At 37.7% G+C, this 13,613-nt stretch overlaps 4 protein-coding genes across 13 annotated transcripts; 3 read left to right on the forward strand and 1 right to left on the reverse strand.

Annotated features, from left to right (window-relative positions):
* Positions 1 to 367: 367 nt before the first annotated feature.
* CNGC3 (cyclic nucleotide gated channel 3) lies at positions 368 to 3,861 on the forward strand. 2 transcript variants are annotated; one of them, NM_001125065.2, is made up of 9 exons: positions 368 to 628; positions 809 to 872; positions 949 to 1,480; positions 1,567 to 1,779; positions 1,875 to 2,170; positions 2,256 to 2,367; positions 2,449 to 2,685; positions 2,745 to 3,133; positions 3,333 to 3,861. In NM_001125065.2, exons 2-9 carry the CDS (start codon positions 841 to 843, stop codon positions 3,640 to 3,642), a joined length of 2,121 nt encoding a protein of 706 aa, NP_001118537.1. In that variant the 5' UTR covers positions 368 to 628; positions 809 to 840; the 3' UTR covers positions 3,643 to 3,861. The 2 variants fall into 2 exon arrangements, with proteins under 2 accessions (NP_001118537.1, NP_566075.1); NM_130207.4 differs by having other exon boundaries at positions 617 to 872; positions 3,333 to 3,805.
* A 195-nt stretch (positions 3,862 to 4,056) lies between these two features.
* CNGC11 (cyclic nucleotide-gated channels) lies at positions 4,057 to 7,306 on the forward strand. 2 transcript variants are annotated; one of them, NM_130208.4, is made up of 8 exons: positions 4,057 to 4,479; positions 4,578 to 4,983; positions 5,063 to 5,266; positions 5,359 to 5,666; positions 5,744 to 5,855; positions 5,934 to 6,170; positions 6,241 to 6,629; positions 6,817 to 7,306. In NM_130208.4, the coding sequence occupies exons 1-8, from the start codon at positions 4,451 to 4,453 to the stop codon at positions 6,995 to 6,997; spliced, it is 1,866 nt and encodes a 621-aa protein (NP_182167.2). In that variant the 5' UTR covers positions 4,057 to 4,450; the 3' UTR covers positions 6,998 to 7,306. The 2 variants fall into 2 exon arrangements, with proteins under 2 accessions (NP_182167.2, NP_001325416.1); NM_001337191.1 differs by having other exon boundaries at positions 4,578 to 5,266.
* A 598-nt stretch (positions 7,307 to 7,904) lies between these two features.
* CNGC12 (cyclic nucleotide-gated channel 12) lies at positions 7,905 to 11,938 on the forward strand. Of its 4 annotated transcripts, none has more exons than NM_180123.6 (9): positions 7,905 to 8,242; positions 8,312 to 8,717; positions 8,797 to 9,000; positions 9,073 to 9,380; positions 9,482 to 9,593; positions 9,672 to 9,908; positions 9,992 to 10,368; positions 10,457 to 11,215; positions 11,301 to 11,938. In NM_180123.6, exons 1-8 carry the CDS (start codon positions 8,214 to 8,216, stop codon positions 10,731 to 10,733), a joined length of 1,950 nt encoding a protein of 649 aa, NP_850454.5. In that variant the 5' UTR covers positions 7,905 to 8,213; the 3' UTR covers positions 10,734 to 11,215; positions 11,301 to 11,938. The 4 variants fall into 4 exon arrangements, with proteins under 4 accessions (NP_850454.5, NP_001189758.1, NP_001324486.1 ...); NM_001202829.2 differs by lacking the exon at positions 11,301 to 11,938 and having other exon boundaries at positions 8,015 to 8,242; positions 8,317 to 8,522; positions 8,592 to 8,717; positions 10,457 to 10,853; NM_001202830.1 differs by lacking the exon at positions 11,301 to 11,938 and having other exon boundaries at positions 8,085 to 8,242; positions 8,312 to 8,522; positions 8,592 to 8,717; positions 10,457 to 10,853.
* On the reverse strand, positions 11,754 to 13,452 carry AT2G46455 (OxaA/YidC-like membrane insertion protein). 5 transcript variants are annotated; one of them, NM_001337193.1, is made up of 6 exons: positions 12,778 to 13,380; positions 12,586 to 12,676; positions 12,458 to 12,499; positions 12,182 to 12,257; positions 12,004 to 12,102; positions 11,754 to 11,890 (listed from the first exon to the last, which is right to left on the reverse strand). In NM_001337193.1, the coding sequence occupies exons 1-4, from the start codon at positions 13,200 to 13,202 to the stop codon at positions 12,213 to 12,215; spliced, it is 603 nt and encodes a 200-aa protein (NP_001324490.1). In that variant the 5' UTR covers positions 13,203 to 13,380; the 3' UTR covers positions 11,754 to 11,890; positions 12,004 to 12,102; positions 12,182 to 12,212. The 5 variants fall into 5 exon arrangements, with proteins under 5 accessions (NP_001324490.1, NP_001324489.1, NP_850455.4 ...); NM_001337194.1 differs by lacking the exon at positions 11,754 to 11,890 and having other exon boundaries at positions 11,998 to 12,102; positions 12,778 to 13,373; NM_180124.5 differs by lacking the exons at positions 11,754 to 11,890; positions 12,458 to 12,499 and having other exon boundaries at positions 11,998 to 12,102; positions 12,778 to 13,409.
* Positions 13,453 to 13,613: the final 161 nt, after the last annotated feature.

Here is a 13,613-nt window from a genome sequence, read left to right on the forward strand (position 1 = left end):
CATCATAACTATGAAAAATATGATTGTTTGTTATACATAAAAAAATTATGACCATACATATATATTTTCTTTTTAAAAATAATGAACATATTGAGGTAAATAAATAAACAACAGATTAAAATATTATATATCATGGTAAGAACCACAACATATATATATAAGTTGAATTAGTAAATTAAAAATGTTGGATGGAATTTGCTCATTCACTAGAAAAATTATTTTCATATTTCGTCTCAAGAAAAACCAAATTGGAATTGTAATTTTTTTGGGTTGACTGACTCAGTCTTCGTCAAAAGTCAACTCAACTTTATTCCCTTTCCAAAATTTATTATTATTGAAAACTTGTCTTTTTCATGTGTGTTCCAGGCTCGTTTCTTCTTCACTTAGTTTCAATTCAAAGTTGTACTAAATCACTACTTCGCCAAAATTAGAACATCATTATCTTCGAGGGTCTCTTCTCTCTTCATACTACTTCAAGAAATAATTAAACCTTTTTTTCCCTTTTAATCTTTCCTGTCGGGAAGACTTTTAAGTACCATTTCTTTTCCGGGAAACAAATTCTCGAATAATCACAGAAAAATACCTTGGTTCACTTTTTTTACTGTATAGATCGTCCATTGAAATCAAGGTTTTATTCTTTAAAACTTTGGTCTTTATTTCACAACTTCTTTGAACTTCAAATAGTTTAAAATTTACTCTGTTTCATCAAATTACTCTGTTTCGTCAAATTACTCTGTTTTGTCAGCTTGCTCTTTTCTAAAACGTGGAAGTAAATAAAATTTTGACATAAGTATATTTTCTCCCACAGGTTCAAGAATCTGTGGAAGAAAACAATCAGCGATGATGAATCCCCAAAGAAACAAATTCGTAAGGTTTGTATCAATTCTTCCTTTTGATTTAATAATTACGATGTTATGAAGTGATCTTGATCTTGATTTATTGATCCAGGTTTAATGGAAATGATGATGAGTTTTCGACCAAAACTACTAGACCATCAGTATCTTCAGTTATGAAAACCGTTAGACGAAGCTTCGAAAAGGGGTCAGAGAAAATCAGAACCTTTAAGCGGCCCTTAAGCGTTCATTCAAATAAGAATAAAGAAAATAATAAGAAGAAGAAGATACTAAGAGTGATGAATCCGAACGATTCATATCTTCAAAGCTGGAACAAGATTTTCTTGCTTCTCTCTGTTGTGGCTTTAGCCTTTGATCCTCTGTTTTTCTATATCCCCTATGTGAAGCCCGAGCGATTTTGTCTTAATCTAGACAAGAAACTCCAGACAATCGCTTGCGTTTTCCGCACTTTCATCGACGCTTTCTATGTGGTTCACATGCTGTTTCAGTTTCATACCGGTTTCATCACTCCTTCTTCTAGTGGTTTCGGCAGAGGAGAGCTTAATGAGAAACATAAAGATATCGCTTTAAGATACCTCGGCTCATACTTTCTAATCGATCTTCTTTCGATTCTCCCTATTCCTCAGGTAACAATGTTTTCTCAAATCTGCTTTGCAAGATCTTGGTTGCATATCTAATGAATATGAAATACTATTTTTCTTTGCAATGACAGGTAGTTGTTCTAGCTATTGTTCCAAGGATGAGACGACCCGCGTCGCTAGTAGCAAAAGAGCTACTGAAATGGGTAATCTTTTGCCAATATGTTCCGAGGATAGCGAGAATCTATCCGCTTTTCAAGGAAGTAACAAGAACTTCTGGTTTGGTAACTGAAACTGCTTGGGCTGGTGCTGCTTTAAACCTATTCCTCTACATGTTAGCTAGCCATGTAAGAAAAGATTATTTTATTTGATTCTTTGCTCCACTTGATTAGGTTATGTTTGGGCAAAGATAACGGTTTTAACCATTGCGAAAAATGGACAGGTTTTTGGGTCTTTTTGGTACTTGATTTCGATAGAAAGGAAAGATAGATGTTGGCGTGAGGCGTGTGCTAAGATACAGAATTGCACTCATGCATACTTATACTGTTCACCAACAGGGGAAGACAATAGGTTATTTTTAAACGGTTCTTGTCCGTTGATCGATCCCGAAGAAATCACAAACTCGACGGTTTTCAACTTTGGTATATTCGCTGATGCATTGCAGTCTGGAGTTGTGGAGTCTAGAGATTTCCCTAAGAAGTTTTTCTACTGTTTCTGGTGGGGTCTCCGCAATCTTAGGTTTGTAACATCTAAAACTCTTACTTATTACGGTTCGGTTACTTTTTGTTATCTAATCGATGAAATCTTATCTTTCTGTGTGTAGTGCTTTGGGCCAAAACTTGAAGACGAGTGCCTTTGAAGGAGAGATCATTTTTGCAATAGTCATTTGTATTTCTGGACTAGTCTTGTTTGCTCTCCTCATTGGAAATATGCAGGTAATCATTTCTCTTCTCCTTTGAGCTCTTAAAACAAGGAATATCCATATATATAGTCTTAAAGAGTTCTGTGATTTGTAGAAATATTTGCAATCAACTACTGTAAGAGTTGAGGAAATGAGAGTGAAAAGGAGAGATGCAGAGCAATGGATGTCTCATCGGATGTTGCCAGACGATCTGAGAAAACGTATCCGTAAATACGAACAGTATAAATGGCAAGAAACCAAAGGAGTTGAGGAAGAAGCTCTTCTCTCTAGTCTTCCAAAAGATCTCAGAAAGGACATTAAACGCCATCTTTGTCTCAAGTTGCTCAAAAAGGTAACCTTTTATTTTGTCCCATCATAACTTCTTGAATTCACTGTTTTGTTTTGTTTCAGGTGCCTTGGTTCCAAGCTATGGATGATCGGTTACTAGATGCTCTATGTGCTCGTCTCAAAACGGTTCTTTATACAGAGAAGAGTTACATTGTGCGTGAAGGTGAACCAGTGGAGGATATGTTGTTTATAATGAGAGGAAATTTAATCAGCACCACTACTTATGGTGGCAGAACTGGTTTCTTCAATTCTGTTGACTTAGTTGCTGGTGATTTCTGTGGAGATCTTCTCACTTGGGCATTAGATCCTCTCAGTTCCCAATTCCCTATCTCTAGTAGAACCGTTCAAGCTTTGACAGAAGTCGAAGGCTTTCTTCTCTCAGCTGATGATCTCAAGTTTGTCGCTACTCAGTATCGTCGCCTCCATAGCAAGCAACTCCGACACATGTTCAGGTAATACTTTCAATTGAAAAAATGCATGTTGAGTTAATTATAAAAGTTAACATATTGGATAATGAGGACATATCGTATACCTATCTCGTTTCTCAAGTTTCCTTCAACATAATAACCCTAAATCTTTTTATTACCTACCTTGTATCTTGTTTCTCAAGTTACCTTTAATATTATAACCTAAACAACTTTTTGTCTCCAGGTTTTATTCAGTGCAATGGCAGACATGGGCAGCATGTTTTATACAAGCAGCATGGAAGAGACATTGTAGAAGGAAGCTCTCAAAGGCTTTACGTGAAGAAGAAGGCAAACTACATAACACTCTTCAGAACGATGATTCAGGAGGCAATAAACTTAACTTAGGTGCTGCGATTTATGCGTCGAGGTTTGCTTCTCATGCTCTGAGGAATCTAAGAGCAAATGCAGCAGCCCGAAATTCTAGATTCCCGCACATGTTAACTTTGTTGCCTCAGAAACCAGCCGATCCTGAGTTTCCTATGGATGAAACCTAGTTGTGTATATAGTTGTTGACTCTATCTCTATGTAATGTGATCGCTAGTATTTTTTGCAAATGATTATGTAACCAGTAAAGAGCTTTATGTGAAATAATCAATAGGAAAAATTCTTATAGAGTTTAGTTAAAAAATAATAATTAATGGAGACATTAATTTTAGCGAGAATCTCACCACCACAACCACTGTAAATGTTTTGCTATCCAAAAACACTTTCTAAGTCCTAAGCTTTAAAAGCATCTCTCATTAAACAATTTTTCCACATAGTTAGGAGAGTTTACTAGCTAGAGACGGTAGACTTATCTCTCTATTGGTGGTCCAGCTTGGCTTCACTCTCTCGAATTGACGAGTTTAGTCTTATTACGACGACTTTCAATTGGGTCTGTATTGACTAAAAGATGGCCAACTAAAATAATGATTTAAGTATATATTTGAAGATGGTACGAAATGGGCATGTTGTGAAAAGAAGACAGGTAGAGAAATTGGATTTTGTGAATATTATTGTAAGTTGTAGGGCAAAGAGAGTGAGACTGCAGAGCCCCCACCGTAGACGACTTTACTGTCTCTTCAAGTCCATTTAGCTTACCACTCTGCATCCACATACATGAGTCTGTGTTAAAGCTGGAGAACATCGATTTGCCCACCATTTCTCACTGCCAAAGCCATACCCATATTTATTCTCTCTCGGTCTCTCTTCTCGGTCTCTCTTCTCAGTCTCTCACTCCCACAGCCTTTAGTTCGAGAAGACCGAAGGGGACTTCATTTTCTTGTACGGGAATTAAAATATTGAAGATTGACAGATAAAAACATGAATCTTCAGAGGAGAAAATTTGTTAGGTAGCTTCTTGGAATTTTTATGAACAAGTTTAACATAGCTTCAATCTAGTATTTTTATATTTACTTTTGGCAGTAGTGATCATATCTTGTTGATACAGGCTTGATAGTACGGGAGTTGATGGAAAATTGAAAAGTGTTAGAGGACGCTTGAAGAAGGTTTACGGGAAGATGAAAACACTCGAAAACTGGAGGAAGACCGTCTTGTTAGCTTGCGTGGTTGCTTTGGCTATTGATCCTTTGTTTCTGTTTATCCCTTTGATTGATTCTCAGAGATTTTGCTTCACTTTCGACAAGACACTTGTAGCAGTAGTTTGTGTCATTCGTACTTTTATTGACACGTTCTATGTGATTCACATCATTTATTATCTTATAACCGAGACCATTGCTCCTCGTTCTCAAGCATCTTTGAGAGGCGAGATTGTCGTGCATTCTAAGGCTACACTGAAAACACGTCTCCTCTTTCACTTCATTGTTGACATTATCTCTGTTCTCCCCATTCCTCAGGTATTGTTCCCTTCGTTTGTGTGTGCATGACATCTACTTTTCCATGCTTTTTATTAGAGATGTACATGCGTAATTATAGGTGGTGGTTCTCACTCTCATACCACTGTCTGCGTCGCTGGTGTCAGAGAGAATACTGAAATGGATTATACTTAGTCAATATGTACCAAGAATCATTCGTATGTATCCGCTTTATAAAGAAGTGACAAGAGCCTTTGGTACGGTAGCAGAATCAAAGCGGGTCGGAGCTGCTTTAAACTTCTTCCTTTACATGCTGCACAGTTATGTAAGTCTTTGCTCTTGATCCCACTTCCCACCCACTGTTGGTGTTGTTGTTGTTGCAACTGTGCATGATGGATGGCTACTATATGTATATAGGTGTGTGGGGCTTTTTGGTATTTGAGTTCAATAGAAAGGAAAAGCACATGTTGGCGTGCCGCGTGTGCTAGGACATCCGACTGCAATCTCACGGTCACGGATCTGCTTTGTAAACGAGCTGGTAGTGACAACATTCGTTTTCTCAACACCTCATGCCCATTAATCGACCCTGCCCAAATCACAAACTCCACAGACTTCGACTTTGGTATGTATATTGATGCGTTGAAGTCAGGGGTCCTAGAGGTGAAACCAAAGGATTTTCCCAGGAAATTCGTCTATTGCTTTTGGTGGGGTCTCCGTAATATTAGGTACTAAATTGTATTATGCTAAACTCTCTGCCGTGAGACATATATCAATCCACTTGATAGATTAATCCGCTCTACAGTGCTTTGGGCCAAAACCTGGAGACAAGCAACTCTGCAGGGGAGATTTTCTTTGCTATCATCATATGTGTCTCTGGTTTACTCTTGTTTGCTGTGCTCATTGGAAACGTTCAGGTAATGTTCATACCTTAGAACTAGAGTTTGATCTCATAAAGCTGATTCTTAATAGATGTTTGTTTTTGGTGATCGCAGAAGTACTTGCAATCATCTACGACTAGAGTAGATGAAATGGAAGAGAAAAAGAGAGACACAGAAAAATGGATGTCCTATCGGGAGATACCAGAGTATTTGAAGGAACGCATTAGGAGATTTGAAGATTACAAATGGAGAAGAACCAAAGGCACCGAAGAGGAAGCTCTTCTTCGTAGTCTTCCAAAAGACCTCAGACTCGAAACCAAACGCTATCTTTTTCTCAAGTTGCTCAAAAAGGTAACCTTTTATTTTGTCCCATCATAACTTAACCAACTCCTCTTGAATTCACTGTTTTGTTTTGTTTCAGGTGCCTTTGCTCCAAGCTATGGATGATCAGTTACTAGATGCTCTATGTGCTCGTCTCAAAACGGTTCATTATACAGAGAAGAGTTACATTGTGCGTGAAGGTGAACCAGTGGAGGATATGTTGTTTATAATGAGAGGAAATTTAATCAGCACCACTACTTATGGTGGCAGAACTGGTTTCTTCAATTCTGTTGACTTAATTGCTGGTGATTCCTGTGGAGATCTTCTCACTTGGGCATTATATTCTCTTAGTTCCCAGTTCCCTATCTCTAGTAGAACCGTTCAAGCGTTGACAGAAGTCGAAGGCTTTGTTATCTCAGCTGATGATCTCAAGTTTGTCGCTACTCAGTATCGTCGCCTCCATAGCAAGCAACTCCAACACATGTTCAGGTAATATTTTCAATTGAAAAAATGCATGTTGAGTTAATCATATTGGATAATGATGACATATCGTATACCTATCTCGTTTCTCAAGTTACCTTCAACATAATAACCCAAAATCTTTTTATCACCTACCTTGTATCTTGTTTCTCAAGTTACCTTTAATATTATAATCTAAACAACTTTTTGTCTCCAGGTTTTATTCATTGCAATGGCAGACATGGGCAGCATGTTTTATACAAGCAGCATGGAAGAGACATTGTAGAAGGAAGCTCTCAAAGGCTTTACGTGAAGAAGAAGGCAAACTACATAACACTCTTCAGAACGATGATTCAGGAGGCAATAAACTTAACTTAGGTGCTGCGATTTATGCGTAGAGGTTTGCTTCTCATGCTCTGAGGAATCTAAGAGCAAATGCAGCAGCCCGAAATTCTAGATTCCCACACATGTTAATTTTGTTGCCTCAGAAACCAGCCGATCCTTAGTTTCCTATGGATGAAACCTAGTTTTGTATAGTTGTTGACTCTATCTCTCTGTAATGTGATCGCTAGTGATTTCTTGCAAATAACTTTTGTGTAAACCAGTAAAGATATTTTTATGTGAAATAATAATCAATAGGAAAATTTCTTATAGAGTTTAGTAAAAAAACAATTTTAATGGAGACGTTTTAGCGAATACTCACCACCTCAACCACTGTAAATGTTTTGTTATCCAAAAACTTCTAATTCCTAAGCTTTTAACTTTTAAAGCATCTCTCGTTAAACAATTTGTATTTTTTTGCAAAACAAAAATAAAACGCTGTATTTTTAAATTAGAATCCTTAAGGTTGGGTATTTTTAAGTGAATCAAAAATTCCAACCAAAGTAATGGAACTAAATAACTGTTTTTTATTAGAAAACTGAATACGTACATATACCAAAGTACATAATAAAACTAGTTCTATTATTGATATATATAAATTAAACACAGATTTAGATTATATTTAAACACATAGCTAAGATTGTTTACTAGAGAGACTTAATTAGGTCTCTCTATTGGTGGTCTAGCTTGGCTTCACTCTCGAATTGAAGAGGAACAACGTGTTTGTTTAGTCTTTTTAGGACTTACAATTACGTCTCTGTTGTTTAGTAACGATGGCAAATAAAAATAATGATTTAGTATATTTGAACATGGTCCCAAATGGGCAAGTTGTAAAAAGAAGACAAGTAGAGAAAATTCAAAATTGGATTTCGTGGATATTATTGTAAGTTGCAGGGAAAAAAGAGTGAGACTGCCCCACCGTAGACTAAAATGATTTAGCTTACCACTCTCACTCTGCATCCACAGTTTAATAATTACCCCTTTAATATTTTAATCATTATTTTAGTAGACCAAAACTGTTTAGTGTTGAAACTTGTGCATCCACATGAGTGTTGGTTAAAGGTTGAGAACATCGATTTGCCAACCATATCTCACAGCCACAGCCATTTTTATTCTCTCTCGGTCTCTCTTCTCAGTCTCTCACTACCACAGCCTTAAGTTCGAGAAGACCGAAGTGGACTTCATTTTCTTGTACGGGAATTAAAATATTGCAGATTGACGACATATACTAACATGAATCATCGGAGGAGTAAATTTGCCAGGTACTTCTTCGAAGTTTTGATTAACTACTATTTCATATTTGGTTGTGATAGTGATCATTGTTGATACAGGATAGATAGTATGGGAGTTGATGGAAAATTGAAAAGTGTTAGAGGACGCTTGAAGAAGGTTTACGGGAAGATGAAAACACTCGAAAACTGGAGGAAGACCGTCTTGTTAGCTTGCGTGGTTGCTTTGGCTATTGATCCTTTGTTTCTGTTTATCCCTTTGATTGATTCTCAGAGATTTTGCTTCACTTTCGACAAGACACTTGTAGCAGTAGTTTGTGTCATTCGTACTTTTATTGACACGTTCTATGTGATTCACATCATTTATTATCTTATAACCGAGACCATTGCTCCTCGTTCTCAAGCATCTTTGAGAGGCGAGATTGTCGTGCATTCTAAGGCTACACTGAAAACACGTCTCCTCTTTCACTTCATTGTTGACATTATCTCTGTTCTCCCCATTCCTCAGGTATTGTTCCCTTCGTTTGTGTGTGCATGACATCTACTTTTCCATGCTTTTTATTAGAGATGTACATGCGTAATTATAGGTGGTGGTTCTCACTCTCATACCACTGTCTGCGTCGCTGGTGTCAGAGAGAATACTGAAATGGATTATACTTAGTCAATATGTACCAAGAATCATTCGTATGTATCCGCTTTATAAAGAAGTGACAAGAGCCTTTGGTACGGTAGCAGAATCAAAGTGGGCTGGAGCTGCTTTAAACTTATTCCTTTACATGCTGCACAGTTATGTAAGTCTTTGCTCTTGATCCCACTTCCCACCCACTGTTGTTGTTGTTGATGGATGGCTACTATGTATATAGGTGTTTGGGGCTTTTTGGTACTTGAGTTCAATAGAAAGGAAAAGCAAATGTTGGCGTGCCGCGTGTGCTAGGACATCCGACTGCAATCTCACGGTCACGGATCTGCTTTGTAAACGAGCTGGCAGTGACAACATTCGATTCCTCAACACTTCATGCCCATTAATCGACCCTGCCCAAATCACAAACTCCACAGACTTCGACTTTGGTATGTATATTGATGCATTGAAGTCAGGGGTGCTAGAGGTGAAACCAAAGGATTTTCCCAGGAAATTCGTCTATTGCTTTTGGTGGGGTCTCCGTAATATTAGGTAATAAATTGTATTATGCTAAACTCTCTGCCGTGAGATCTGACGACTGACCCATAGTAAGACATATATCAATCCATTTGTTAGATTAATCCACTCTACAGTGCTTTGGGCCAAAACCTGGAGACAAGCAACTCTGCAGGGGAGATTTTCTTTGCTATCATCATATGTGTCTCTGGTTTACTCTTGTTTGCTGTGCTCATTGGAAACGTTCAGGTAATGTTCATACCTTAGAACTAGAGTTTGATCTCATAAAGCTGATTCTTAATAGATGTTTGTTTTTGGTGATCACAGAAGTACTTGCAATCATCTACTACTAGAGTAGATGAAATGGAGGAGAAAAGGAGAGACACAGAAAAATGGATGTCCTACCGGGTGATACCAGAGTATTTGAAGGAACGCATTAGGAGATTTGAAGATTACAAATGGCGAGAAACCAAGGGAACCGAAGAGGAAGCTCTTCTTCGTAGTCTTCCAAAAGACCTCAGACTCGAAACCAAACGCTATCTTTACTTGGATATGTTAAAGCGTGTAAGCTAGCTCCCTTTTCGTCATTTATCCGTGTATCGCAAGAAATATAATAGTTGTCAACTTATAGCTTTTTCACCTCTCAGGTTCCATGGCTTAACATCATGGATGATGGTTGGCTACTAGAAGCTGTGTGCGACCGGGTGAAGTCTGTGTTCTATTTAGCGAACAGCTTCATAGTGAGAGAGGGGCACCCAGTTGAGGAGATGCTGATTGTAACGAGAGGCAAGCTGAAAAGTACAACCGGATCTCATGAAATGGGTGTCCGCAACAATTGTTGTGACCTCCAAGATGGTGACATATGTGGAGAACTTCTCTTCAATGGTTCTCGCCTTCCTACCTCAACCAGAACCGTAATGACTTTGACTGAAGTTGAAGGTTTCATTCTCTTGCCTGATGATATCAAGTTTATAGCTTCTCATTTAAATGTCTTTCAAAGACAAAAACTCCAACGAACATTCAGGCAAGCTTCGAAACCAAAGTAGCAGCTGAGATTTTTTTACTACCTTAAACAAGCTGCAATGCAAGACTTAAACAAACCATTTTTTCAGGTTATACTCACAGCAATGGCGCTCATGGGCAGCATTCTTCATTCAAGCGGCATGGAGGAAACATTGCAAAAGGAAGCTTTCTAAGACAAGAGACAACGAGAATATTCCACAAGGCACGCAACTCAATCTTGCATCAACGCTCTACGTGTCCAGATTTGTGTCCAAAGCTTTGCAAAATCGACGAAAAGATACAGCAGATTGTTCCAGCTCTCCTGATATGTCACCTCCGGTACCTCATAAACCAGCCGATCTCGAGTTTGCAAAGGCTGAAGCATAGTGTGTCTTTGAAGGAAAATGACTCTCTACACAAACAAGGTAGTGAAGACTCCATGTAAGCTCAAAACATGCCCTACAACGTAACTTTCCAGTTATTGTCAAATAATTGACTCATCACCACGTCCTAGATATAAAAAAAAACAGTAAGAAAACAAGATCATTCCAAAAAACCAAGTGAGGCACTTGATGAGCTCTAAATATATAAATATGTAGTACCGATGTTTTTGTTTGGCGCCGCATGCAAGTAATTCCAGTCCTAAACTCGACTTGTTCATGAGTCTCAAGTAGGACCAAGTTTGCGAGGTAAGGAGATATAACAAAAATGTCTTGAGAGAGGCTTTGGAGTTTGTTCTCTTCTTTTTACAGAATTTTTATGAACTCTCAAGGACTTTCGATAGGTTTCTTCTCCCTTCTTGCATGGTGCAAGTAACGCTTGTTGTTGAATTTGGATATCAATGGGAGGCTTAATCCTTGTTGAGTCAGGTTCAGTTTCCATTTTTTTTTAATAAATAAGTTAGGGTAATTTGACGAAAATAGAAAAACTAACAAGAAGTTGTACATGAAACAGAGTATTCTTTTGACAAAAAGAAACAGAGTATTCAAGTCAAATTTGATTCAAAGACAAAAACAGAGAGACTAATAAAGCAAAAGAAGATTCACTTCTTGTCTTTCTTCTTCACCACGTCAATAAATTCTCTCATCAGACTTATCAATCTCGCTATGATCCTTTGCTGCTCAGAGACCGTTGTTACTGTAATATCTGGCCACCCCAGGATGCTTCTCAACTTTACTATCTGATTGGACCTCAACACTATTTGAGTGGAAAAAAGTGTTTTAGATTGAACGAGAGAGAGACATAAAAAAAGAAGGAAGATATATTGTGAGTTTATCTACAGAGAGAGAGATAGAGGGACTTACTCAGGTATAATGTGGATACATAGATTCTAGATGTGATCATGTAAAAGTACATTGCCTGCAGAAACAGAAAACTGAGACATATCACTACTAGATTCAAGACAATGTTTAAGATCAAAGCTCAAAAAAAAGGTCCAGCTTTACCGGTTCAAATTTAAAGGTAGCTTGGAGCACAACAAAGATAATGGGAAATATAGCAAGTCTCTTCATGCTCGATAAAAGATTTGCCCGCTGATTGTGGACCTATCATAAATTGAAATTAAAAAAAATATCAAATTTAGTTTGGATTATGTATCAAACAACATTTCTGTTTTTTTTTTTTTACTCTGAACACTATATTAAAGAAATCTTTAGACCTCTGATGAGAACCAGAAAGTGAAGCCTGCCAGTATAGGCAAGATGTATAGGCTGTCTGGAGTTAAAAGTTCAGGGATTTTCTTAGCCATGGTCGTTATCTGTTTCCAACGTAGACAAGGAGTCAATAAGCAAGAGTCAAAACAGTAGAGCCAAAGAAACATTATCTTTTAGTTTTACCCCACTCATGAAGCTGATGTAGACGAATGCATCAGGAACAAGTAGAGCAAAGTAATGCAAGCAACCGTCTTCGAATCTGGTGTGATAATTAATCCATAGAGAATAAGTTAAAGCAAGTCAGAGAGAGACATGATATTGTGTAAGAAAACTCGCCTTTTCGTCAACTCCGCTTCCCATTTTCTGTATTTAGCTAGAGTTTCACGATTACCTGAAATCACGAGACTGTGCTCAGCTATGTTTGACGAGATTTCAAAAGAGCTAATAAGGACTATGTACCTTTTTAATTCTCTTCACGTTCTCCATGGACCTAATCAGACTCTAGTATACAAAATGTAGAATTATGTAAAAGTTCAAAAAGCAACAAGATTTAGGAACAAAAGGATAAACCTGCAAAAGAAACTAACTTGTAGCTCCAGAGCTAGATTCTGAACCCGCATAGAGACTGGTGACATCAGTACAGTAACAAGAAAAGCTGTAAGAACAATTGACATCCACCTATAATACATACAAGATTAGAAACTAATCACTGAACAAAAACCTTAAGAAACCATCAAGCAATAACAAACACAAAGTCCAACCAATATAATCAATGTTACCAATTGAAGCCAGTGAGCTCGTGGATTCCATTAATCACATACTGCACGAATCCCTCAGGGGAAAAAACACTCTCAGTTATAGCAGTACACTCATCTATAGTGGCGACATTAGTGACAATTGCTTCCACAGATTCTTCAACAACATTTCCAAAAGCATCAATCTTTGAACACAATTCTTCTGGTTTAGAAGACATCTGTCTACATAGCGATACTCCAGAAAACCCCACTAATTGAACAAAAGACATTTTCCTTGTATCTTCAAAGAAAACATGCCTGTGAAAGCTACGAATCAGAAGACTTGAATCTGGGAAAGTGGGTTCAGTAAAATCTTTGATATGATGATGAAGAACAACAGGTCTTGAGGTCATGTAGCATAACAAATTTGGGTAAAGACTTCTCCTTGATAAGCTACGAAGACAGGCCATTTCTAGAGGTGAGCAAAGAAGTAACGCTGAGCTAAAAAAGAAGAAAGATTGCAACTTGGGATCGCGAGTGGGTGATTTCTTACACGAATCTAGACAAAGAGACACATCTTAACCAGAGATTTTCCCCAAATTTCAAAATGAAACAGAAACCCTAAGTTTCCACAGGATAAAGAGATACACAGTGGTTCCCCCATTTGAAGCAGAAAAAGCACGCAAAAGTAATGATTTTTCACAATTTCGTAACTCTTCGTACTCTGCTTTCCGCCATTTTTCTGCACTAATTTCCACTTTTGGGTAGCTTAAATTGAGCTAGTGAAGCCCAATATTTAATGGGTATTAAGGCCCATTAAAGTTAGATAGACGAATTCTTCGTTTTAGTTTGTTATATGAAACAATGCGTTTGGTTGCGAT

Source organism: Arabidopsis thaliana, chromosome 2 (genome assembly GCF_000001735.4).
Source record: "Arabidopsis thaliana chromosome 2, partial sequence".
Taxonomy (NCBI): Eukaryota; Viridiplantae; Streptophyta; class Magnoliopsida; order Brassicales; family Brassicaceae; genus Arabidopsis; species Arabidopsis thaliana.

What these genes read in the sequence shown, in the direction of transcription:
- CNGC12 (NM_180123.6), top strand. Translation starts at nt 8,214, where the DNA reads ATGAATCATCGGAGGAGTAAATTTGCCAG. An exon ending in CGGAGGAGTAAATTTGCCAG is followed by an intron (nt 8,243 to 8,311) that starts GTACTTCTTCGA and finishes TTGTTGATACAG; the next exon opens with GATAGATAGTATGGGAGTTG. An exon ending in CTGTTCTCCCCATTCCTCAG is followed by an intron (nt 8,718 to 8,796) that starts GTATTGTTCCCT and finishes GCGTAATTATAG; the next exon opens with GTGGTGGTTCTCACTCTCAT.
- AT2G46455 (NM_001337193.1), bottom strand. Translation starts at nt 13,202, where the DNA reads ATGGCCTGTCTTCGTAGCTTATCAAGGAGAAGTCTTTACCCAAATTTG. An exon ending in GAGCTCACTGGCTTCAATTG is followed by an intron (nt 12,677 to 12,777) that starts GTAACATTGATT and finishes TATGTATTATAG; the next exon opens with GTGGATGTCAATTGTTCTTA. An exon ending in ACGTGAAGAGAATTAAAAAG is followed by an intron (nt 12,258 to 12,457) that starts GTACATAGTCCT and finishes TTATCACACCAG; the next exon opens with ATTCGAAGACGGTTGCTTGC.
- CNGC3 (NM_001125065.2), top strand. Translation starts at nt 841, where the DNA reads ATGATGAATCCCCAAAGAAACAAATTCGTAAG. An exon ending in CGATTCTCCCTATTCCTCAG is followed by an intron (nt 1,481 to 1,566) that starts GTAACAATGTTT and finishes TTGCAATGACAG; the next exon opens with GTAGTTGTTCTAGCTATTGT. An exon ending in CAACTCCGACACATGTTCAG is followed by an intron (nt 3,134 to 3,332) that starts GTAATACTTTCA and finishes TTTTGTCTCCAG; the next exon opens with GTTTTATTCAGTGCAATGGC.
- CNGC11 (NM_130208.4), top strand. Translation starts at nt 4,451, where the DNA reads ATGAATCTTCAGAGGAGAAAATTTGTTAG. An exon ending in CAGAGGAGAAAATTTGTTAG is followed by an intron (nt 4,480 to 4,577) that starts GTAGCTTCTTGG and finishes TTGTTGATACAG; the next exon opens with GCTTGATAGTACGGGAGTTG. An exon ending in TGCTCATTGGAAACGTTCAG is followed by an intron (nt 5,856 to 5,933) that starts GTAATGTTCATA and finishes TGGTGATCGCAG; the next exon opens with AAGTACTTGCAATCATCTAC.